This window comes from Pongo abelii, chromosome 9 (genome assembly GCF_028885655.2).
Source record: "Pongo abelii isolate AG06213 chromosome 9, NHGRI_mPonAbe1-v2.0_pri, whole genome shotgun sequence".
Classification (NCBI taxonomy): domain Eukaryota; kingdom Metazoa; phylum Chordata; class Mammalia; order Primates; family Hominidae; genus Pongo; species Pongo abelii.
Window position 1 is genome coordinate 9,397,991 of NC_071994.2, and position 26,294 is coordinate 9,424,284.

Consider the following 26,294-nt stretch of genomic DNA (forward strand, 5'->3'; position numbering starts at 1 on the left):
ATTTTTGTACTTTTGTAGTGATGGGGTTTCACCATGGTGGCCAGACTGTTCTCGAACTCCTGATCTCAGGTGATCCGCCTACCTTGGCCTCCCAAAGTGCTGGGATTACAGGTGTGAGCCACCATGCCTGGCCACACTTTGACTATTTTATCATGCTGCCATTGATGCATGGCCTAACAGTGACTGAACAATTTCCCTGTGATGAGTACTGTTCTAAGCATTTTACGTATCTCTAGCCCAGACATATTGTTTGCTCAACATTTCACTCCAACTCATTTAGAGTGGAATTCACAGTCGCAAACTTTTTTTTTTTTTTTTTTGAGACGGAGTCTCGCTCTGTCATCCAGGCTGGAGTGCAGTGGTGTGATCTTGGCTCACTGCAACTTCCGCCTCCCGGGTTCAAGCGATTCTCCTGCCTCAGCCTCCTGAGTAGCTGGGATTATAGGCACCACCACCATGCCCAGCTAATTTTTTGAGTAGAGATGGAGTTTCGCTGGTCTCGAACTCCTGACCTCAAGTGATCCACCTGCCTCAGCCTCCCAAAGTGCTGGGATTACAGGTGTGAGCCACTGCACTTGGCCTCACAGTCACAAACTTTGATTCACAATTTAGTCTCCTAAGTATTTCCATAGCAGGAATGGGGTATCCTAAATATGGGATTTCAGTCATTGGAAGGGTATCTACTTCAATACTAAAGTAAACAAATTTGCACCTGGCTTACGCATCAGTCTACTGACAGCTGGGTTACCATGAGTCAGACTCCGGAATATGATCAATTCTGGATACACAGACAAATTAGATAAAATTCTGGATCTGTGAAGCTGTAAACCAGATAAAACCGTGGTGGTCCCATTGGTATTGCAATTGAGAGAGCCAACCACGCTCCCTTATTCAGAGGTCTTTCAACAACTATTAACGTGCCAGGGTGCTGGGAAAACAGCAGCAAGTAAAAACAAAGTCTCTATTCTCAAGGAGCTTCCATCTAATGGAGGGAAGGCCGACTAACACAAAAAAGTAAGTATATAACATGTTTGGTGGTAAAAAAGCAAGAGAATAGTAAGGAGAAAAATAAAGCAAGAAAATAAAACAGAAGAAGGGCTTTGTTCTTTTAGGCAGGCTTGTTCCCTCTGACAAGGAGACATAGGAAATGAACCCATATTTGGCATGGCAGAAGCAGAGAGCAAAGGGGAGCAGGGAAAGAGGACAGAAGGAGGAGGGGGCCAGCTCCTACAGAACTTCACACATGCTGGTTCAAACTTTGCATATTAGGAGGAAAGACGAAAAGCCAGTGGGAGAGATGTGAGCAAGAAAACCTGACCTTTTGCTGGAAAGGAGCACACTGGCTGCTGGGTGGAGAGGTGGTTAGAGGTGGATATGGCAGAAAGAAGGGACTAGTTAGGAGGCTGTCCCAATCATTCAGGAGACAATGATGCTGTGGACCTGGTGGTGGCAGTGGAAATGGTGAGAGGTGGCCAGATCCTGGAAAGGGATGACAGGACTGGTAGCTAAGTTGGATGTGGGGTGTGAGAGAAAAAGGATTTAAGGAGGTCTCCAAGGTTCTTGGCCTGAGCCAATGGAAGAACGGAGGTGTCCTTCACTGGGATATGGACTCAGAAAACCACTTGAGGAGGAAAATCAAATGAGTTATAGTCTCTGCAATTTTAAGAAACTCTAACAAACACCTAATTATTTCTTTTAATATTATATGCACCTGGTTTTGTGTCAGCAACTTCATGGGGCACATTTTTGGCCCTCTTACTCTCCACAGGCATATCTAAACTATTCACCTTCTTTCTTCTTCAGACAGGGTCTCACTTTGTCACCCAGGCTGTAGAGCAGTGGCATGATCTCTGGTCACTGATCCTCCTGCCTTGGTCTCCCAGAGTGCTGGGATTACAGGCATGAGCCACTGCACCCAGCCCTTACCTTCTTTCTTATAATGTAATTTACTTTGAATAATTAAGGCTCCCTCCATGTTTATGAATTTCTACAAATTTATTTAGTTAGTATAAACAATAATTACTGGACTGGGCATGGTGGCTCACACCTGTAATCCCAGCATTTTGGAGGCCGAGGTGGGTGGATCACCGCAGGTGAGGAGTTCGAGACCAGCCTGGCTGACATGGTGAAACCCCGTCACTACTAAAAATACAAAAATTAGCTGGCCATAGTGGCGGCACGCCTGTAATCCCAGCTACTCGGGAGGCTGAGGCAGGAGAATTGCTTGAACCCGGGAGGCGGAGGTTGCAGTGACCCAAGATCGTGCCATTGCACTCCAGCCTGGGCAACAGGAGGAAAACTCCATCTCAAAAAAAAAAAAAAAAAAAAAAAGAATAATTACTATTACTGAATACATTGCATAGGGCAATGTAAATTACCTCTTTCTTATGATGTAATTTACTTTGAATAATTAAGGCTCACTCCATGTTTATGAATGTCTACCAACTTATTTAGTTAGTATAAAGAATAGTTACTATTACTGAATACATTGCATAGGGCCTGATACTTTACCTATTTATTTCCTCTTCAAGCCCTCCAAGATGGGGGATATTGTGCACTGGCTGTCAGCTTCTTGAGGGCAGAGCCCATCCATGTCTGTTTCATTCACCATTGTTTACCCAATGTCTAGTGCAGTACATAGTTGTTTTTTTTTTTTTTTGAGACGGAGCCTTGCTCTGTCGCCCAGGCTGGAGTGCAGTAGCGCGATCTCGGCTCACTGCAAGCTCTGCCTCCCAGGTTCCTGCCATTCTCCTGCCTCAGCCTCCCGAGTAGCTGGGACTACAGGCGCCCACCACCACGCCTGGCTAATTTCTTTCTTTCTTTTTTTTTTTTTTTTTGTATTTATGGTAGAGACAGAGTTTCACCATGTTAACCAGGATGGTCTCGATCTCCTGACCTCGTGATCCGCCTGCCTCAGCCTCCCAAAGTGCTGGGATTACAGGCATGAGCCACTGCGCCCGGCCACATAGTTGTTGCTGGATAACTGAATGAGTGAATCCTGATATTATGGATAAGGAAACTGTCTCAGAGAGATAAAACAACTCACTCCAGGTCACCTAGGTCTTCTGACTCAGACTTTGAAGGCAATGCTTTTCCACTACCCTACTTGACCTTTCACACTGGGATCCAACACAGAAATGAATTATTCAATTATAGTATAAAACTATGCAACTATTCAAAAAGGGCAATTATGGAGAAATTATGTTTATAGAAATGTTTTATGTTGTGCTGAGAAAAGCAGGATAACTATATGTTTATAAGGACTGCCATTATGTAAAACATTTAGACATATGATCAGAAAGGAAGATGTGTAAGTGGAAATATAGTAGGAAATGCATGAGAGTGGTTGATTTTTTTCCCTCAGATCTTCAAATGTTGTGATAACCTATTTTAAAATGTTACTTGTAAAATGCAATGTCCAAACACTGTTTACTTACCTTTGAAGGTGTGGTGTAAGAGTTCAAGAGGATTTCCTCTTCTTCTTCCACTTCAATTCTAAGAACACTGGTTAAGAAAAACAATAATGGCTGGGCGCAGTAGCTCATGCCTGTAATCCCAGCACTTTGGGAGGCTGAGGTGGGCGGATCACGAGTTCAGGAGACAGAGACCATCCTGGCGAACACAGTGAAACCCCGTCTCTACTAAAAAAAATATAAAAAATTAGCCGGGCGTGGTGGCGGGCGCCTGTAGTCCCAGCTATTCGGAAGGCTGAGGCAGGAGAATGGCATGAACCCAGGAGACGGAGCTTGCAGTGAGCCGAGATCACACCACTGCACTCCAGCATGGGCGACAGAGTGAGATTCCATCTCAAAAAAAAAATAATAATAATAATCTTTCATATAAGGGCTGATGGCTAGAAGAAATCTCAATATTAGGTAATTTTTACTATTATTATTATTATTGAGATGGGGTTTCCTCTGTCGTCCAGGATGGAGTGCAGTGGCCTGATCTCAGCTTACTGCAACTTCCGCCTCCCAGGTTCAAGAGATTTTCCCACCTCAGCCTACCAACTAGCTGGATCTATAGGGGCACATCACCACGCCCAGCTTATTATTATTTTTTTTAATTTGTACTTTGGCCGGGCACGGTGACTCACGCCTGTAATCCCAGGACTTTGGGAGGCCTAGGCAGGCAGATCACCTGAGGTCAGGAGTACGAGACCAGCTGGCCAACATGGTGAAACCCTGTCTCTACCAAACAAAATACAAAATTATCCAGGTGTGGTGGTGTGCACCTATAATCCCAGCTACTCAGGAGGCTGAGGCAGGAGAATCACTTGAGACTGGGAGGCAGAGGTTGCAGTGAGCTGAGATTGCACCATTGCACTTCAGCCTGGGCAAAAAGAGCGAAACTCCAACTCAAAAAAAAAAAAAATTTGTACTTTTGGTAGAGACAGGGTTTCACCATGTTGCCCAGGTTGGTCACAAATTCCTGGGCTCAAGTGATCTGCTTGCCTCGGCCTCCAAAAGTGCTGGGATTACAGGCCTGAGCCACCGTGCCCGGCCTTCTTATTATTTGTTTTTAAATTACACATGCAACTACAGACAAATTATAAAATACAACATGTACCTTGGTGCAAAGACCTTCAGCAGAAAAGGATACAGCTCTTGAATGGAAACAATGTCTCTAGCTCCCGCATGGCCACTGTCCTTGCAGGCACTGTGCCTGGCTTTCGATAATCTTTTGCTCAGAAACTGAAAAAGAAAAGATAGTGAATACAATACTTCATAGTCAAGTAATAGCAGAGGTGTTTTCGAAAGCCTTGAGATAATAAAAGGTATTCAAAATATAATCAAAGATCTAACATTCCTCAAAGAATTAAGATATACACAGATTCAAAACAAAGACATCCCATGACTGTCTAAAACACATAACAATCCTAATAATACCAATTATTTGGTGAAGACTTATCACCTGCTGGGCATAGTTTTAAGTGCTTTATGTCCATTCTCATTTCTTTTTTTTTTTTGAGACGGAGTCTTGCTCTGTCCCAGGCTGGAGTGCAGTGGCACGATCTCAGCTCACTGCAACCTCCACCTCCTCGGTTCAAGCGATTCTCCTTCCTCAGCCTTCCGAGTAGCTGGGATTACAGGCACCCGCCATCATGCCCGACTAATTTTTGTATTTTTAGTAGAGACAGGGTTTCACCATGTTGGCCAGGCTGGTCTTGAACTCCTGACCTTTTGATCTGCCTGCCTCGGCCTCCCAAGTCTTGGGATTACGGGCGTGAGCCACGGCGTCCAGCCCAATTTAATTCTTATAACAATCATAAAAAATACAGATTATTAGACCCAATGACAGAAAAGGAAACTGAGGCTCAGGGACATAAAGTAGTTTGTCGAAGCTCACACTGGGACTGGAATCCAGGCCTGAATCGAAAGCCCACACTCCTCTCAATATATCACAATGCCTCCCCCGTAGAGCAGAAATGGAGAATCACATTATTACTCTGCTTTCATTTTGTTCTTACCTCATGCTCAAAAGAGTTCAGGATCTCTGAGGTAAGGCCAACTTTATGTGTGCTGGTGCAGAAGGCTATAAGCTCGCCTACCATTCCCTCCTCATTCTGTCCATACTGAAGACAAAGCTCTACCACTGTAGAAAGGAAAATTGGACAAGTAAAAACTTAGTTCATTTCTCGAAGTTTCACCTAGAAAAGCAAAAATGATCCTGGTTTACTCCATCAATGTTTATTCAGAATCTATTAGTGCCAGGCACTGTTTTGGGCAATGAGAAAACAGAAGCAGCCTTGTCCTCACAAAGCTCACCACTAGTGGGGAGACAGAAGGGGATAAGGGCAGAATCAGGAGGACCAATTAAAGAATCACGGAAAAGCCCAGGTGAGAGATGATGGTGGCTTGGATCAAGGTGGTGGCAGTGGAGATGGCGAGAAGTGGCTGGACTCTGGATAGGACTTTACATACTGGAAGTGAAGCCAGTGGGATCTGCTAACTGAATGTAAGGTATGAGAAAAAGAAAGAAGTCAAGGATGAGGCTGATATTTTTAGCTTGTGCAACAGGAAGAGTGGCGTCCCTATTAACTGAGATGGGGAAAAGAGCTGGAAGAACTACTCTGAGGAGAGAGAGGAGATACCAGGAGCTTAGTTTTAGACATGCAGAGTTTGAGGTGCCATTTAGACATCCAACTAGAGACAGTAGGCTGAACAAACTAGCCTGTAGTTCAGGCAAGGGGTGTGGGCAGAGGTATAAATTTGGGAACCATCAGTAAATACATGGGATATAAAGCTATGAGACCCCAGGTGAGATCACCAAGGGAGTGAGCATATCTAGAAGGGAGAAAAGATCCCAGGCTTGAGTCTTGGGGTGCCTTAGGGCCTCTGAGGATGAATCCACAAAGCCTGAGAAGCGGTGACACAAGCAAAGCTGAAGAAAAACTAGGAGTAAGCCAGGCGCAGTGGCTCACGCCTGTAATCCAGCACTTTGTGAGGCTGAGGTGGGCAGACTGTTTGAGCCCAGGAGTTCGAGACCAGCTTGGGAAATAGGGTGAAACCATTTCTATAAAAAATACAAAAATTAGGTGGGCTTGGTGGCATGTGCCTGTAGTTCCAGCTACTCGGGGGCTGAGGTGGAAGGACTGCTTGAGCCAAGGAGGAGGTTGAGGCTGCAGTGAGCTGTGATTTGCCCATTATACTCCAGCCTGGGCAACAGAGCAAGACCCTGTCTCAGAAAAAAAAGAAAAAGAAAAACTAGTAGTGTCTAAGAAGCTAAAAGAAAAATGTGTTTAAAAAAAGAAAAAATGACAAACAGTATCAAGTGCCGGTGTTAATTCAAGATGAGTACTGAAAATTCATCACTGGCTTTAGCAAGGTGAAGGTCACTGGTAACCCTGAGTAGAGCAGCTTTGGTGAAGTGGTGGCAACAAAAGAACTTACTGAAATGGATTTAAGGAGGAAATATTTAAAGATGGCAAGGCCCCCCCCTTTTTTTTTTTTTGGAGACAGAGTTGCACTCTGTTGCCAGGCTGGAATGCAGTGGCACGATCTCGGCTCATTGCAACCTCCACCTCCCCGACTCAAGCGATCCTCCTGTCTCAGCCTCCCAAGTAGCTGGGACTACAGGCGTGTGCCACCATGCCCAGCTAATTTTTGTATTTTTAGTAGAGACGGGGTTTCACCATGTTGGCCAGAATGCCCTCCATCTCTTGACCTTGCGATCCGCCCTCCTCGGCCTCCCAAATTGCTGGGATTACAGGCGTGAGCCACTGCACCCGGCCGACCCTTCTGAGGTCTGCTGTAACTGGGAAGGAGAGAACTGGAGTGGGAAGTAGGGTCAACAGAGTATTTTAAAGGCAAGATTGGAAGCACATTTCTATACTAGTAGGAAAAAAATCTTGTAGCAAGGAAAATAGAAAATATGTAAGGCAGGAGAATTACCAGTGATGTCCTTAATTGCCTCAGAAGGAATGGGGTTTAGGACTCAAGTGGAGGGCTTGGATTTTGCTAGGAATATGGAGAGCTTATTCATTATAATAGGAAAGAAGGCTAGGTATATGCCACAGGTATGGGTCAGCGAGATGTAATGGTGGTAGCTGATCGAAATTTTCTAATGCTTCTATTTTTTTCAGCAAAAAATAGAAGTTTGTCAGCTGAGAGTGAGGGTGGGACAGACGGATGTTACAGGAGGAGAAGGTGGAAAACAGTCATCTGGAAGACTCAAGAGTGAAGAGACCAGCGGCCTGGCGCAGTGTAATCTCAGCACTTTGGGAGGCCAGGGTGGGCGGATCACCTGAGGTCAGGAGTTGAAGACCAGCCTGGCCAACATGGTGAAACCCTGTCTCCACTAAAAATACAAAAAGTAGACCGGGTGTGGTGGCTCACATCTATAATCCCAGCACTTTGGGAGGCCAAGGTGGGAGGATCACTGGAGGTCAGGAGTTCGAGACCAGCCTGCCCAACATGGAAAACCCCGTCTCTACTAAAAATACAAAAAATTAGCCAGGCGTGGTGGCAGGAGCCTGTAATCCCAGCTACTCGGGAGGCTGAGGCAGGAGAATCACTTGAACCCGGGAGGCGGAGGTTGCAGTGAGCCAAGATTGCACCATTGCACTCCAGCCTGGGCAACAAGGGAGAAACTCCATTTCAAAAAAAAAAACAGGGAAATACGGTTGACTGTCAGGAAACATTAAGGTGCCACTGAAGTTACTGATGATCCAAAGTCCACAATTCCAAAGCCATTGCCATGAGATGAAAGCAACTGGCATCTTGGCCTGAAGCCTTTACAAATCTGGTTCACATAACTAATTTCTCTCATGCTGATTTCATGCTTACCACATACATTTCTGACTATGATCAGGTTTTCCACTTAAGTCTTTTTTTTTTTTTTTTGAGACGGAGTCTCGATCCTGTTGCCCAGGCTGGAGTGCAATGGTGTGATCTCGGCTCACCACAACCTCCGCCTCTCAGGTTCAAGCGATTATCCCGCCTCAGCCTCCTGAGTAGCTGGGATTACAGGCATGCACCACCACGCCCGACTAATTTTGTATTTTTAGTAGAGCCAGGGTTTCTCCATGTTGGTCAGGCTGGTCTCAAACTCTTGACCTCAGGTTATCCACCTGCCTTGGCCTCCCAAAATGCTGGGATTACAGGCGTGAGCCACCAAGCCCCACTAGTCTTCTTTTAAAAAGAGAAGGACCGAGCGTGCTGGCTTTATGCCTGTAATCCCAGCACTTTGGGAGGCCAAGGTGGGTGGATCACTTGAGGTCAGGAGTTCGAGAGCAGTCTGGCCAGTATGGTGAAACCCCTTCTCTACTAAAAGTACAAAAAAAATTAGTTGGGCCTGGTGGTGGGCGCCTGTAATCTCAGCTACTTGGGAGGCTGAGGCAGGAGAATTGCTTGAACCTGGGAGGTGGAGGCTGCAGTGAGCAGAGATCACACCACTGCACTCCAGCCTGGGTGATAAAGCAAGATTCTGTCAAAAAAAAAAAAAAAAAAAGAGAGAGAGAGAGAAAGAAGGCACTGGGCATGAAGACTTGAAGTATTCTGGTTTCTGAAAGGAATTTCTCACCATAAATTAACATGTTTCATTATCTTTTTATATATAAGAAGTTCAAAGTGTTGAGTGGTTAAGGCAGGTGCACATTCATACCGATTCTAGAACTTCCACATCTCCCAGGCTTTGCTTCAAATGACTCCTTACACTGCTCTACAGCTTGACCAACACGATGGACCCGTATGATGCAGCACGGGACTCCAAGGCAGGACACCTGGCTTCACAGACAGCTCAGGCAATTAGCTTTCCTTGTCTGTTTCTCCATCTGTAAACAGAGGGAGCCAAAAAGCTCCCTAAAGCTCCTTCCACAGCTCAAATTCAATTTTAGGAACCCACCTCAAGGGATTCATATTTGCACAGACCACCAACAGCTCTGATAAAAGAACCGATGGATCAGCAGAGGTTTAAGGTGTAGGCTGGAAAGGGAGGAGCCAAGAATAAAAACCTACATTTCAAAACCCCCACATCTCTTGCTTTGTTACCGGGGCTTCAACAATTTCCAAACTCTGGTGCCACCAGTGCCTAGTCTCGATCTAGCACATCCCAATTCCGCCTTTTGGGAACTTCGAGTTGGTTTAAAATCGTGCTGCATATTCCTATTTTTGATTTGGCATCCAAGCGGTACCCGGTGGGCATTTCAAAATCAAACTCAGTTTGATTCTTCATCTCACAGCCACCGAGAACTCCGCTCCAGGGGAAGTGGAAATTGGAAGCGCTGCCCTTTCGGTTCTAGGCGCCGAGGAACTCGGGCGAGAGCGTGGAGCACGGCTGCAGGGCGGGAGGGGTGCGGGACTCACATTTCTCAATTAGAGCCTCCTCGCAGTCTAGGCCGAAGATCTGCAGCTCCTCTGCCAGCTGCTGGGCGGATGCGGACATGGTCGCCCAAGCCAGGGGCCGGGGAGCCGGACCACCCAGCTCCGACCTGCGCCCAAGAAGCCCACGGGGGTGGCGAGCGATGAGCTCCTCGCCCTCTTATCCTTCCTCCCTCCGCAGACCGTGACAGGAGGTGACTGGCCCAAGCAGGACCTCAGACCGTCAGAAGGCCCCGGCCGTCGGTCACAGAGAAATACTTTTTTTAAAAAATGAAGGGGTGGCCCCCAAACGCCCTGAATGGAGGGAGCAGAAATCTCGAGAGGACGCTGTCCTGGAGAGAACGTCCTGCTTCCTAAAAGCTACCGCTGACCTTCTCAGTGACGGTGGCAGAACAGAGTGGCCGGAAAAACCCGCCAAATGGTTTGTGCAGTGCACGCATGCGCGAAACCGGGAGCCAACCCCAAACCTTCCCCTTGCTTTCCCCGGCTCATTCCGGGACCCCACGCGCGCACGCGCGGCCCAGGGCGCGTGCGCATCAGCGGGCGTGTGGGCGTCTCTACGCACGCGCCTGGCGGCCCGCCAGTCAGCAGCTGCGCAGTTCTTTCTCACGGGGCGAGAATGCAGGTTGTGACCCGCAACGCCCGGGAATTGCCTGCACGGAAACTGAGTCTGTGTGCGGATACCTGTTTTCTGGGCATCGGCTTCTCGGTGAAGCTCAGTGGCGCATGTTTGTCACCCTTTTGCCCTGTTCCGTGGTGCGCAGGCGCTGTCGTGCGCGTGCCTTCGACTGTCTAAAACTTACTGTACCCCCTTCTCCATTCCCGTTGTCATCTCTGCCTGTTGTGCCCTTGGTTCATCCTAAAAGAATGGCTTCAGTAGGGAATCTGGTTGCCATGGTTATTATCGTGATTATCACCGTGGTGCCAGCCACAGTGATGGATATGTTTTCTGAGTCTGGGGCATTTGGGGGGATATGAGGTGGGAAGGTGACGGATAATTTAGTTTCGGACACGTTAAGTTTGAGTGCTTCTAGGATTTCCAGGTAGAGATTCCCAGTAGGTGACTGGAGGCTTGGGAGTGAAGGTAGGTCACTCAAGGATAGAGTTTAGGGGTAAGATGAGAAGAGGGTTCTCCCCTTGAAATACACCCTAATTCTTTGAGCCAACAATCTCAACCGTAGGCGTCATACAATGCTGGTGGGATGGTAGAGCATTTCTAGAAAACAATTTAGCAATGTGTATCCGGAGTCTTAAAAAATGTCCATCCCAGGCCAGGTGCGGTCGCTCACGCCTGTAATCCCAGCATTTGGGAGGCCCAGTCGGGCAGATCACTTTGTAGCAGGACGAGCCGCAGACAAAACTCCTCAGACACGGAGTTAAAGAAGGAAGGGGTTTATTTGGCCGGGGGCATCGGCAAGACTCCTGTCTCACGAGGCGAGCTCCCCAAATGAGCAATTCCTGTCCCTTTTAAGGGCTCACAACTCTTAAGAGGGTGCGCGTGAGAGGGTCGTGATCAATTGAGCAAGCAGGGGGTACGTGACTGGGGGCTGCATGCACCAGTAATTAGATCAGAACAAAACAGGATAGGGATTTTCACAGTGCTTTTCTATACAATGTCTATAATCTATAGATAACATAACCGATTAGGTCAGGGGTCCATCTTTACCAAGCCCAGGGTGTGGTGCTGGGCTGTCTGCTTGTGGATTTCATTTCTGCCTTTTAGTTTTACTTTTTCTTTCTTTGGAGGCAGAAATTGGGCGTAAGACAATATGAGAGGTGGTCTCCTCCGTTAACTTGAGCCCAGGAGTTCAAGATCAGCCTGGGCAACATGGCGAAACCCCTTCTCTACAAAAAATTAGCGGGCCGTGGCGGGTTCTTGTGATCTCAGCCACTCCGGGGGCTGAGGCTGGAGGAGCGCTTGAGTTCGGGAGGTGGAGGCTGAAGTGAGTCATGATCGCCTCACTGCACTCCAGGCTGGGCGACAGAGCAAGATCGTGTCTGAAAAAGCAAACAAAGGCCGAGTGCGGTGGCTTACGCCTGTAATCCCAGCACTTTGGGAGGTCGAGGCGGGAGGATCACGAGGTCAGGAGATCCAGACCATCCTGGCTAACACGGTGAAACCCCGTCTCTACTAAAAAAAAAAAAAAAAAAAAGTAGCCCAGTGTGGTGGCGGGCGCCTGTAGTCCCAGCTACTCAGGAGGCTGAGGCAGGAGAACTGCGTGAACCCGGGAGGCAGAGCTTGCAGTAAGTCGAGATTGTGCCACTGCGCTACAGCCTGGGCGACAGAGTGAGACTCTGCCTAAAAAAAAAGAAAAAGCAAACGAAAACCGAAGTATGTGTGACCTCTAGTCAGCCAATAGCTGCTTGGCTGTATTTTGAATTTAGACCTAACCTAGTTAGCCACTCCAGATCCATCATGAACCTCTTTTAGGGTTCACACCCTTAAGCCTCAAATATTTAGTATCTGGCTCTTTACGGAAAATGTTTGCAGTTTCCCACCATCAGCAATAACCAATGGATATCAAATATGTTACATACGTATTTTTCCCAACCTGTCTTTTAACTTTGTGGGGTTTTTTTTCTACCACACAACACTGCGCAATTCTTTTCCTGTATGGGTTTTAGGTTTCCTGCTTTGTTTAATAAGTTCTCCTCGACCTAAGCTTATGCAAATATTATTCCAATTTTTGTTTTATTTTACTTACGTTTTGCCTTTAGTTTGCTAATCCACCTAGAACTAATCTTATTTGTGATGTGAGGAAGGATTTAGCTTTGTTTTATTCCCGACAGCCAGCATGTCAGCAGTTATACTTAGTAAATAAAACATTCTTCTCCAACTGACTTGAATTGTGATCTTTCATGTATCAGGTCCCCATAAACACTTGAATGTGTTTCTGGATTTTCTGTTTTATTCCACTGATTTATTTGTTGTCTTTTCTGTGTCAATATAATATTTTGATTGCAGGAGTAAATCAAGTGGTTTTAGATCTGTGACATAGCCAAGTCCTAAAACAATAGTAGCTGAGACAACACAGAAGTTTATTTCTCCTGTCAGATAAAATAATTTCAGAGATAGGTAGCCCAGGGCTAAAATGGTGGCTTCACGTTCATCAGGCCTCCATCTCTCGGCTCCACTGTCCTCGAATTAATCTCCATCCTTAAGGTCACCTCATAGTCCAAGATGGCTTCTGGAATTCCAGCCATCAGATTCACATTCCATTCCAGGTAGCAGAAAGTAGGAAGAAGAAAGGGCAAATAAAATTTTAAAAACATAAACAAGAAAAGAGAGTGAAAAGAGAAATGAAAAGGGAAAAAAGAAACAAAAAAATGACTTTTGCAAACCGTTGTCTATCCATTTTTGAAGAGGAGTCTTTCTAGAAGTCCTTTCCAACCACTTTTGCTTAGACTTTAGCAACATAGCCATATCTTTAAAGGAGGCTGGGAAAGCCTCCTTATAAGTTTATAAGTTATATTGTAATATTATTGAGGAAACACATTGCTACCCCATCAATATACAAATTTTGTTACTAAGAAAGGAGTTAATACTAGGTAAGCACTTAGTAGTGTTTGCCCCAAGTAGCTTTATAGTAACTTCCCAAAACTGTTGAAGTATTTTACTTTTTTTTTTTTTTTTTGAGACAGGATCTTGCTTTGTTGCCCAGGCTGGAATGCAGTGGTGTGATCAAGCTCGCTGCAGCCTCAATCTCCTGGGTTCAAGCCATCCCCTGACCTCAGTCTCCTAAGTAGCGGGGACTACAGGCACACACCACCACACCTGGCTGTTTTTTTGTTTTGTTTTTGAGACATTGTCTCACTCTGTTGCCCAGGCTGGGGTGCAGTGGAGCGATCTCAGCTCACTGCAACCTCCACCTCCCAGATTCAAGCAATTCTCATGCCTCAGCCTCCCGAATAGCTGGGACTGCAAGCGCCCACCACCACACCCAGCTAATTTTGTATTTTTAGTAGGGATGGGGTTTCACCGTGTTGGCCAGGCTGGTCTCAAACTCCTGACCTCAGGTGATCCACCAGTCTTGGCCTCCCAAAGTGCTGGGATTACACTACCACACCCAGCCACACCTGGCTAATATTTTTGTTTTTTAATAGAGACGAGGTCTTGCTATGTTGCCCAGGCTTGTCTGGAACTCCTGGACTCAAGCAATCCTCTTGCCTTGGCCTCCCAAAGTGCTGGGATTACAGGTGTGAATCACTGGGCCTGGCCTAGTTTTTAGGAAACCATTTTAAACTTTTAAAGTCATTTTATACAGTATATCCTATCCCCCTCCATTCTGATAGGAAGGACTTAAATATTTTTATATATTTAGGAGAAATGAATACTTTAAGCATTCCAAACAGGATCCTGGTATATCTCTTCATTTTTTTAGGCTTTTTGTCTTTGTCTATCAATCCAATTTTATAGTTTTTCCCATATAGACCCTGTTTTTGTTCAATTTATTGACACAATATCTTCTGTTGCTTTTATGAATGTAATGTTTCTCCCATATTGTTTTCTATTTTGTCATTGCCAGTTCAAAGGAAAGTTACTGGCTTTTGGATTGGACTCTTTTTTGGTTTTGTTTTGTTTTGTTTTTTAAGACAAGATCTCACTTTGTTGACCAGGCTGGAGTGCAGTGGCGTGATTACAGGTCACTGCGACCTCAACCTCCCGGGCTCAAGCCTTCCACCTCAGCCTCCCAGGTAACTGGAACTATAGGTGTATGCCACTATGCCCGGCTAATTTTTGAAATTTTTGTAGATTCGGGATTTCACCATGTTGCCCAGACTGATCTGGAACTGCTAGCCGCATACAATCCACCTGTCTCAGCCTCCCAAAGTGCTGAGATTACAGGTGTGAGCCACGACTCCCAGCCTTGGACATATTTCCTGCAACCAGTCACTTTGACCAAATTCTCTTAATAATATTAATGTTTTAGGAGAGTCTCAGATTTCCTAGATTGTAATAACATTTTCTAATAAAAATATATTTTTCCCTTCTTCTCAAATATTGATGCTAATCATTTTATTTTCTTGTCTTGGTGCATTGAACCAAACCTTGGAATCATTGTTGAATCACAGTAGGCATCCTTGCCTTCTTCCTGTTTCTGATGGCACTGGCTTCAGCATGGCCTCCTTTGGTGTCATGGGTGTTATTGGGTTGTGTTAAGAACGCATAATCTGGCCGGGCATGGTGGCTCACGCCTGTAATCCCAGCACTTTGGGAGGCCGAGGCGGGCAGATCACGAGGTCAGGAGATCGAGACCATCCTGGCTAACACGGTGAAACCCCATCTCTACTAAAAATACAAAAAAAATTACCTGGGCGTAGTGGCAGGTGCCTGCAGTCCCAGCTACTCGGGAGGCTGAGGCAGGAGAATGGCGTGAACCCGGGAGGCGGAGCTTGCAGTGAGCGGAGATCGCACCACTGCACTCCAGCCTGGGCGACAGAGCAAGACTCCATCCCCCCCCCAAAAAAAAAAAGAATGCATAATCTACACTTTGGGAGGCTGAGGCGGGTGGATCACGAGGTCAGCAGTTCAAGACCAGCCTGGCCAACATAGTGAAAACCCCGTCACTACTAAAAATACAAAAAATTAGCCGGGCGTGGTGGTAGGCGCCTGTAATCCCAGCTACTTGAGAGGCTGAGGCAGGAGAATCACTTGAACCTGGGAGGCGGAGGTTGCAGTGAGCTGAGATTGTGCCATTGGACTCCAGCCTGGACAGCAAGAGTGAAAACTCCATCTCAAAAAAAAAAAATGAATGGCTCACACCTGTAATCCCAGCACTTTGAGAAGCCAAGGTGGGCAGATCACCTGAGGTCAGGAGTTCAAGACCAGCTTGGCCAACATGGCAAAACCCTGTCTCTGCTAAAAATACAAAAATTAGCAGAGTGTGGTGGCAGGCGCCTGTAGTCTCAGCTACTTGGGAGGCTGAGGCAGGAGAATTGCTTGAGCCCAGGAGGTGGAGGTTGCAGTGAACTGAGATCATACCACTGCACTCTAGCCTGGGCAACAAAGTGAAACTCTGTCTAAAAAAAAGAAAAAAGGAATGCATAGTATAGTCAGGGTGTTGTTTTTTTATCTAGTTCTATTTTACTTAGAGAGTTGATTAGGAATGACTGCTGAATTGTACCCAACACCACAAGGGAATGATTTTCTCCTTTAACTAATGGGTGTAAGAAAATGTGTCAGGCCAGGCGCGGTGGTTCACGCCTGTAATCCCAGCACTTTGGGAGTCCGAGGCGGGTAAATCATGAGGTCAGGAGTTGGAGACCAGTCTGGCCAATATGGTAAAACCTCGTATCTACTAAAAATACAAAAATTAGCCGGGCGCAGTGGCAGGCGCCTGTAATCCCAGCTACTCAGGAGGCTGAGGCTGAGGTGAATCGCTTGAACCTGGGAGGTGGAGGTTGCAGTGAGCCAAGATTGCACCATTGCACTCTGGCCTGGGCAACACAGCAGAGGACTCCATCTCAAAAAAAAAAAAAAAAAAAAAAAGAAAGAAAAGAAAAGAAAAGGAAAGGAAAGAAAGAAAGAAAATGTGTCACTTTAATCATAATAAACATTTACTTTCTTTTAAAAGATAATGTATTAAAAAGTTGTGTGCATCAAAGATTACTATCAAAGTGAGAAGACAATCCACAGAATGGGAGAAAATATTTGCAAATCATATATTTGAGAAGTGTCTAGTATGCAGAACATATAAAGAATTCTTACAACTCAACAATAAAAGACAGGTGATTCACTGTCTTTTATTGTCAACAATAAAAGAGAGGTGATTCGCTGGAGGTCACAAAGCTGGTAAGTAACAGAAAGTAACTGTGGGCCAGTTCCTTTATATTGCGTCTGGGTAGGATTACAGGAACTGTTGTGGGGAGCACTCAGGCAACAATGGAGTGAAATTTACAACCAGCTCCTGTAGCTGATTTCCTGGACTCTGATTGCAAATGGGGACCTCATGGATCTCACATTAGTGTGAAATGATAGACGAGGTTAATGCCAGGGTCCAGTTGTACACTGTTGTTAGCACACACAGGGTGGATGGTCACATGTATGGTAGCCCACCTGGAGTGAGCACAGAGTGGAAATCAGGTGGAACATGATTTTAACTCTCATAATTTATGTTTGGAAACTGCAAAAGGATGAAGGGTGGCTTTGAGAGAATTGAGTCAGATAGCAGAAGTATGTGTAGTATGTGACATATATAAGATTTTATAGAATATATAACATATATAAATAATAATATATATTATGCATATAGTTAAACACACACACCAAGGATGCCAAAGAGGAGTTTTAGGTTTTGTTTTGTTTTGTTTCAGGCAGGGTCTTGTTCTGTTGCCCAAGCTGGAGTGCAGTGGCTTGATCATGACTCACTGCAGCCTTGACCTCCCTGGGCTTACGTGATCCTCCCACCATAGCCTCCCAAGTAGCTGGGACTTCAGGTACACACCGCCATTACCTGGTTAATTTTTGGTTTTGGTTTGTTTGTTTTGTAGAGATGGGGTTTTACAGTGTTTTTGTTGTTGTTGTTGTAGAGACGGGGTTTCATCATGTTGCCCAGGCTGGTCTTGAGCTCCTGGGCTCAAGTGATCCACCTGCCTCAGCACCTCAAAGTGCTGGGATTACAGGCGTGAGCCACCATGCCCAGCCTATTTTATACTTTTATTTCATTTATTTTACACTCTTATTTATGTGGTTTGTTTTTTGTTAGTTAGTCTGTTTGTTTGTTTGGGACAGAGTTTCGCTCTTGTTGCCCAGGCTGGAGTACAGTGGCGCGATCTTGGCTCACTGCAACCTCCGCCTCTGAGGTTCAAGCAATTCTCCTGCCTCAACCTCCCAAGTAGCTGGGATTACAGGCATGCACCACCACACCTGGCTAATTTTGTATTTTTAGTAGAAACGGGGTTTCACCATGTTGGCCAGGCTGGTTTAGAACCTCTGATCTCAGGTGATTCACCTGCCTCAGCCTCCTAAAGTGCTGGGATTACAGGCGTGAGCCACCGCACCTAGTCATCTGTGTTTTAATTGTGGTAAAAACACATAACATGTATGATCTTAACCGTTTGTAAGTGTACAGTTCAGTAGTGTGAGTACATGTTTTATTTATTTTTGATGCTCTCCAGAAGCCGGGAATTTGGGAATTTTGGGAGGCACTGCCCTACACTGTAGGTATATTGCCACCAGGTGGCGGCAGTGTAGCATGGTCCTCAGGGTCTGGTCTGAGTTTGTCCACGACTGTCTTTTACACTATTTATTTATTTCATGTGTATAAATTAATGGGGTGCGAGTGTAATTTTGTTATATGCATAGATTGTGTAGTGGTGAAGTCAGGACTTTTAGGGTATCCGTCACCTAAATAACACACATTGTATCCATTCAGTAATCTCTGATCGCCTACCCCCATTCACCCCCACTCACCCTTCTGAGTCTCAGTTCTCTACCATTCCACACTCTACATCCATGTGTACATATTATTTAGCTCCCTCTTAGAATTGAGAATGTGCAGTATTTGTCTTTCTGTGTCTGACTTGTTTTACTTAATGTCCTCCAGTTCCATCCATGTAACTGCAAAAGACATGATTTCATTCTTTTTTATGACCCAATAGTATTCCATGGTGTATATGTACCACATTTTCTTTATCTAGTCATCTGTTGATGGACACTTAGGTTGATTCCATATCTTTGCTCTTGTGAATAGTGCTGTGTTAAGTGTACTGGTGCAGGTACCTTTTTGATGTAATGATTGCTTTGGGTAGACACTCAATAGTGAGATTGCTGGAGCACATGTTAGTTCTATTTTTAGTTCTTTGAGAAACCCTTGTATTGTCTTCCATAGAAGTTGTACTAATTTACAATCCCCCAATAGTGTATAAGAGTTCCCTTTTTGGCCTGGCATGATGGCTCACACCTGTAATCCCTGCACTTTGGGAATCTGAGGCGGGTGGATCACTTGAGGTCAGGAGTTCAAGACCAGCCTGGCCAACATGGTGAAACCCCATCTCTACTAAAAATACAAAAATTAGCCGGCATGGTGGCACGCACCTGTAATCCCAGCTGCTTGGGAGGCTGAGGCAGGAGAATCACTTGAACCCAGAAGGCAGAGATTGCAGTGAGCCAAGGTTGTGCCACTGCACTCCAGCCTGGGCAACACAGCGAGACTCTGTCTCAAAAAAAAAAAAAAAAAAGAGTTTCCTTTTCTCCACATCCTTGCCAACATCAATATTGTTGTTATTCAAATTTTCTTCCTCCCAAAATCCCCCCATGCTGTTATCTGAAACTGAGGCTTTCTGCATAGTGGGAGGCAAGATTTAAAAAAACAAAGCTTGGGCCAGGCATGGTGGCTCACGCCTGTAATCCCAGCACTTTGGGAGGCCGAGGTGGGCAGATCACCTGAGGTCAGGAGTTCAAGACCAGCCTGGCCAACATGGCGAAACCGCATCTCTACTAAAAATACAAAAATTAGCTGGGCATGGTGTCGGGTGCCTGTAATCACAGCTACTCAGGAGGCTGAGGTGGGAGAATCGCTTGAACCCAAGAGGTGGAGGTTGCAGTGAGCCGAGATTGCACCACTGCCTTCCAGCCTGGGTGACAGTGCAAAATTCTGTCTGAAAAAAAACCAAAGCTCTGAACCTTCAACCTGTTAGCAACTGTTTATTGAGTTATTACTATGTCTGAGGCACTGAGTTAGACCTGTGGTGAAGGTGGCGGGAGCTCAGAGGGAATAATAACAGCAGCTGGGATGGGCACCTTGTTGGCCACCTCCCCCAAGTTATCTTTACTCCTTAGGCAGCCCTGTGTGCCATGACTGTTGCCCACCCTTACCTCCCATAGTTCTCCCTATTGAGGCCACTGTCATCTGCTTAAAATTCAAATCTGATCATGTCAGCATTCCCCGTCCCCTGGGGACCGTGTCAGTGAGTTCCTCTTACTTTTAGGACGAAGATTAAGCCTCTCAATCTGACTCAAGAGGCCTGTCTTTTTCTTGTTCTTCTTTTTTTTTTTTGAGACGTAGTCTTGCTCTGTTGCCCAGCCTGGAGTGCAGTAATGCGATCTCAGCTTACTGCAAACTTCACCTCTCAAGCTCAAGCAATTCTCCTGCCTCAGCCTCCCTAGTAGCTGGGACTATAGGTGCCCACCACCACGCCTGGCTAATTTTTGTATTTTTATCAGAGATGGGGTTTCACCACACTGGCCAGGCTGGTCTTGAACTGCCGACCTCAAGTGATCTGTCCACCTTGGCCTCCCAAAGTGCTGGGGTTACAGGTGTGAACTACTGCACCCGGCCGTTGAAGAGATGTTTTTAATTTTGATGAAATCCAGTTTATCATTTTTTCTTTTATGGTTTATGCTTTTTGTTTCCTAAGAAATTTTGTGTAACCCAAGATCACCAAGATTTTTTCCTTTTTTCTTCTAGGCTGAGGCGGGTGGATCACTTGAGGCCAGGAGTTCAAGCAGAACATGAACCAAGTGTGGGACTCTTCTAAATTCGGGGCTCTATGCAGTTGCACAGGTTGCACGCCCATGAAGCCGGTTGTGTTCACAGTTGCTCCCAGCTAATGCCAGAGGGTCCCTTTGCTTGAAGCCAGCAGAGATTGGGACCACTCTGGTGAGCTGCCCTTCTTTGGACTTGGGCGTCTCAGCTGCTCCATTTCTGCTCAATGGGGCTGTATTATAATCCTCACCATAGCCTTCTGAGACCTGCTGATGGCTGTGAGAAGGGAGGAGTATGCTAGGAACAGCCTTGGCTGGGGAGCCAGGAGACCTGGCTGGGTTTCCTCTCCTGAGCGAGCTGGGTGTGGGCTAGGATTATATGACAACTGACCTTGGCTTGCCCTTGAGTGAGTGCTTGCTAAGAGAGAAGTAGTCCTGGGAACCCAAGAAGGGTGGCCCTGAGGAGATAACAATGGACGCATTATTTAAACTGTTTTCCTTCTTTTGCAATTCTGCATAGTCATCCTCTCTTGCACAGAACTTCTGTCTAGAATGGTAGGAAATCACCCATAACAGTCATATTCATCATGCATCACCTTATGTGTTAAAAGCATTCAGGACTCATTAGGAGAGGGGCTCCTCTTGCAAATGAGGGAATCTTTGTGCCAGTGCCTCAGTGGGACGCCCACACTGGAGCAGAAGCAGCGAGAGGAGGGCGATGGTGGAAATGTTCTAGATCTGCACCGCTGGATTCAGCAGCTGCCAGCCCCACATGGCTACTGAGCACTTGGAATGGGGCTAGAGAAGCTGAGAAATTACATTTTAAATTTCATGTACTTTTAACTAATTTTAAAAATTTCTATAGCTACATGTGGCAGTGACAACCTGGTTAGACAGTAGAGACTAAATCTAGAGCCTAGAACCAAGTGATCTGCCCACTCAGCCTCCCAAAGTGCTAGGAGTACAGGCATGAGCCACCGTGCCTGGCCCTGCTAAATCTTTTTAAGCCCACTGTTGACACCTGTTGCTCAGAAAAAAAAGATTCCTTTCAAACATTACTGCTGATTGACAATGCACCTGGTCACCTGAGACATCTGATGGAGATGTGCAGGGAGATGAATGTTGTTTTCATGCCTGCAAACATAACATCCATTCTGCAGCCCATGGGTGAAGGAATAATTTCAACTTTTAAGTCTTATTATTTAAGAAATACATTTTGTGGCCACGCGCGGTGGCTCATGCCTGTAATCCCAAAACTTTGGGAGGCCGAGGCGGGTGGATCACTTGAGGTCAGGAGTTCGAGGCCATCCTGGCCAACATGGTGAAACCCTGTCTCTATTAAAAATACAAAAATTATCTGGATGTGGTGGTGGGTGCCTGTAGTCCCGCCTGCTTGGGAGGCTGAGGCAGGAGATTTGCCTGAACCTGGGAGGTGGAGGTTGCAGTGAGCTGAGATCGTGCCATTGCACTCCAGCCTCGGCGACAGAGCAAGATTCCATCTCAAAAAAGAAAAAAAAAAAAAGACATTTTGTAAGACTGTAGCTGCCACGGAAAGTGATTCCTCTGATGGATCTGGAAAAAAGTAAATTGAAAATCTTCTGGAAAGGATTCACCATTCTAGGTGGCATTAAGAACATTTCAAGGCCGGGCGCAGTGGTTCACGCCTGTAATCCCAGCACTCTGGGAGGCCAAAGCAGGCAGATCACGAGGTCAGGAGATCGAGACCATCCTGGCTAACACGGTGAAACCCCGTCTCTACTAAAAATACAAAAAATTAGCTGGGCGTGCTGGTGGGCACCTGTAGTCCCAGCTACTCGGGAGGCTGAGGCAGGAGAGTGGTGTGAACATGGGAGGCGGAGCTTGCAGTGAGCCGAGATCCCGCCACTGCACTCCAGCCTAGGCGACAGCCCAAGACTCCATCTCAAAAAAAAAAAAAAAAAAAAGAACATTTCAAAATATCAACATTAACAGGAGTTTGGAAGAAGTTGATTCCAACTCCCATGGATGACTTTGAGGGGTTTAAGACTTCGGTGGAGGAAGGAACTGCAGATGTGGTGGAAATAGCAAGAACTAGAATAAGAAGTGGAGTCTGAAGATGTGACTGAATTGCTGCAATCCCATGAGAAAACTTGAACAGTTGTTTCTTACGGATGAGCAAAGAAAGTGGCTTGTTGAGATGGAATCTACTCCTAGTGAAGATGCTGAGAACACTGTTGAAATAACAAGGGATTCGGAATATTACATAAACTTAGTTGATAAAGCAGTGGTAAGATTTGAGAGGATTGACTCTGATTTTGAAATAAGTTCTTCCATGGATAAAATACAATCAAACAGCATTGCATGCTACAGAGAAGTTTTTCGTGAAAGAGTCAATTTATGTGGCAAACTTCATTGTTTTAATTGTATTTATTATGATGATAGCAGGCTATTTCCATTTTATCTGCGAAGATGATAAATTGGCCGGGTGGCATGGTTTACATCTGTGATCCCAGCACTTTGGCAGGCTGAGGCGAGAGGTTTGCTTGAGCCTAGGAGTTCCAGGTTACAGTGAATGAGCCGATTGCACTACTTCACTCGTCTGAATGACAGAGTGAGATCCTGTCTCAAAAAAAGAAAAAAAAAAAACAAAAAAAAAGAAAAGAAATGACCACAGCTATCCCAACCTTTAGCAACCACCACTCTAATCAGTCAGCAGCCCTCAGCACTGAGACAAGACCCTCTACCAGCAAAATGAGTATGACTTGCTAAAAGCTCAGATGAGCTTGTTAGCATTTTTTAACAATCAAGCATTTTAAAATTAAGACACGTACCTCGGCTTTTTAGATATAATGCTATTGCACACTTAATAGACTACAGTGTACACATAACTTTTTTTTTCTTTTTTCTGGAGTACAGTGGTGCAATCACAGCTCACTGCAGCCTTGACTTCCCAGACTCCAGCAATCCTCCCATCTCAGCCTCTCGAGTAGCTGGGACTACAGGCATGTGTCACCATGCCTGGCTAATTTTTGTATTTGTTTGTTTGTTTTTGAGACAGGGTATCACTCTGTCACCCAGGCTAGAGTGCATTGGCACAATCTTGGCTCACTGCAACCTCAGCCTCCCAGGCTCAAGAAATCCTCAGCCTCCTGAGTATTTGGGACCACAGACACACATCACCATACCTGGCTATTATTATTAATTTTTTTTTTGTATTTTTGATAGAGACGATCTTTCACCATGTTGCCCAGCCTGGCCTTGAACTCCTGGGCTCAAGTGATCTGCCCGCCTTAGCCTCCCAAAGTGCTGGGATTACAGGTGTGACCCACCGCATCCAGCCTAGTGTACACATAACTTTAATTTGCACTGGGAAACCAAAAAAATTTTTGTGACCCACTTTATTGTGATGGTCCAGAACGGAACCTGCAATATCTTGGAGGTATGCCTGTATTTGCTTGTATGACCTGATGCCCTTGTCAAACTTAACGAAATCAACAGTTTTCTTAATGTTTATTTAAAACTCATCCCACACATTCAGATGTCTCTGACCGATAAATGTCTTTTCCCAGTAGGTTTATATATCAGATTATTCATTTGCCTTTCAGTGGTACCATATCACAGCACGATTGTTGCTTTTCTCATCTGAAGGTCAGGCCAGGCTCACTTGGACCTGGAAATGCCACAGCATTTCCTTGGCAAGATGCTTCACATTTTAAAACGTGGTAAGCTGTGAAGAGAAGCTGGGATTGCTGAGAATATAAGTGTGGGTCCGAAGCTGTTACACAGTTCATTACACTTTTTTGCGACGGTGTCTTGCTCTGTCGCTCAGGCTGGAGTGCAGTGGCATGATCTTGGCTCACTGCAACCTCCACCCGCTGGGTTCAAGTGATTCAAGAGGTTCTCATATCTCAGCCTCCTGAGTAGCTGGGATTACAGGCGCCCGCCACCACGCCCAGCTAATTTTTGTATTTTTAGTAGAGACAGGGTTTTGCCATGTTGGCCAGGCTGATCTTGAACTCCTGACCTCAAGTGATCTGCCCGCCTCGGCCTCCCAAAGTGCTGGGATTACAGGTGTGAGGCACTGCGCCCAGCCATATTCCATTTTCGTCCTTTCTGGGAGAAGTGCGGCCTCCCCATTCTCTATGAGGTTTTCACTGTCGCTTCTTTTCTTGTCAGAAGCCTTCTTCATCCTGGCAGGAGAAGCACAGAAGAACAAGCTTTGATATTGTGGTCCAAACGGGAATGCTCTGTAGGTGGAGGTGCTCTTGGGCCTCCGCCACTGCCCAGAGGAGGAGGCCTCTGGTCTCAGAGGAGGGCGAGAGATGGGAGAGCAGAGCTGCCCCCAGGGAGGTGCCCCAGTTCAGCCCAGCTGGAGCCTATGCACCCAAGGGCCCAGTCAAGGTCAGCCAAGCTCCGGCTTGGCTGCAATATTTGCAAAGAAGTATTCCATGGATAGATTAGATGACTCATGTTCCTTCTGAAATGGAAATCATGGCTGAAATTCATCTTGAATGACAGGCAGCCTTTCGACCCGGCTTGCTCACCCCAGTGATCTGCAGGGAATTTGGCCATGTGATGGGTTTCTTCCACGCCCGCAGTGACCATGCATTCCGTGAGGGGGGATCTGGCAGGACTGCCCACGCCCCTGCATGATTTACCTCCATGTGCCTTGTCAGACTCCCGGGCAGTTTACAAAGTTTCATAAACTGGAAGCTGTTCTTATTTACAGATGGCGGATCAGGAGCAGTGGGGACTGCCCTGGGGTCCCGACACTGGCCAGGGGATTCTGCATCAGCCCCTGCCCCTGCCACTGCCCCATCCCCACAGGCCACATGGGTTTTCCAAAGTGCTGGAGGGATGGGGTGGGCAGGGTCCCACCTCTGCTCTGTCTCCTGGGCAGTGTCCGGCAATGGCAGGTTGTTGGTCTCCATCAGGAAAGAGCCTGCGGCGGCTGCCAAAATTAGGGCCAGGCCATACTCCAAGGACTGCAGCACTGGGCTGTGGCTGCTGAGGATGTAGACCAGAGGCGCAAGGCGGAGCCCAGGCGATGCTGCAAATCCCAATGCTCATCCCCCATCCGCCTGCGGAGAGAGAGCCTGCCATAAGAACTGGAAACACACAGCTGTATGATGATCAAAATCATAATAAAATAGCCCTGTGCATCTGCTCCTTTGAGATGTGACCACCACAAAGCCCTCTTCTAATGGAGGCTGGTTTCTCCAGAGGCCCAGCTCAGAGCTCTGAGGGACGGAGGCTGCCCTCTAGGTCCTGGAGCTCCATCTGTCTTCTCACCTGACTTCAGTGGGGAAGGGCTCCATGGTGTATAGGTAAAGACAAGCTAAAGAGCCAGCCAGCCTCCCTTTCCCAAATAAACTGAACGTCATCTGAATGGTCTTCATGTCTGCGAGGAGGATGTGGGTGGGAGGTGGATAACAGGGAGTTAATTCAGTGTTAGTGCTGACCTCCTGTTTGGATGCCTCAATGTGTCAGGCGCCTCCCTGCCTCAGGTCCTTTGCACTCGCTCTGTTGCCCAGGCTGGAATGCAGTGGTGTTCTCATAGTTCACTGCAGCCTTGATCTCCTGGGCTCAAGCAATCCTCCTGCTTTAGCCTCCCAAGTATCTGGGACTACTAATTTTTTATTTTTTATTTTTTTGTAGAGACGAGTTCTTGCTATGTTGCCCAGGCTGGTCTCAAACTCCTGGCCTCATGCATTCCTCCCATCTCAGCCTTCCAAAGTGCTGGGATTACAGGCGTGAGCCACCGTGCCTGGCCTCAGTTTGTTTTTTGGTTGTTGTTGTTGTTTTTAGATGGAGTCTCGCTTTATAGCCCAGGCTGGAGTGCAGTGGCGTGATCTTGGTTCACTGCAAGCTCCGCCTCCCGGGTTCATGCCATTCTCCTGCCTCAGCCTCCCGAGTAGTTGGGACTACAGGCACCCGCCACCACGCCTGGCTAATTTTTTGTATTTTTAGTAGAGACGGGGTTTCACCGTGTTAGCCAGGATGGTCTCGATCTCCTGACCTCGTGATCTGCCTGCTTTGGCCTCCCAGAGTGCTGGGATTACAGGCGT

The 26,294-nt window shown here is 46.4% G+C and overlaps 1 protein-coding gene across 2 annotated transcripts in view; it reads right to left on the reverse strand.

The window, feature by feature from the left end:
- The window catches only part of POLA2 (DNA polymerase alpha 2, accessory subunit), a 37,560-nt gene extending 27,236 nt beyond the window's left edge, over nt 1–10,324 (reverse strand). Inside the window, exons 1-4 of one of the 2 annotated variants that reach the window (XM_002821528.5) lie at nt 9,807–10,324; nt 5,471–5,595; nt 4,603–4,694; nt 3,438–3,495 (exon numbers count right to left, since the gene is read on the reverse strand). In XM_002821528.5, coding sequence (XP_002821574.4) covers nt 3,438–3,495; nt 4,603–4,694; nt 5,471–5,595; nt 9,807–9,885 — 354 coding nt within the window. In that variant the 5' untranslated portion in view covers nt 9,886–10,324. Of the gene's footprint in view, nt 1–3,437; nt 3,496–4,602; nt 4,695–5,470; nt 5,596–9,105; nt 9,716–9,806 lie in introns of those variants that run through there. The other variant, XM_054525639.2, reaches the window with a different exon arrangement.
- Nucleotides 10,325–26,294: the final 15,970 nt, after the last annotated feature.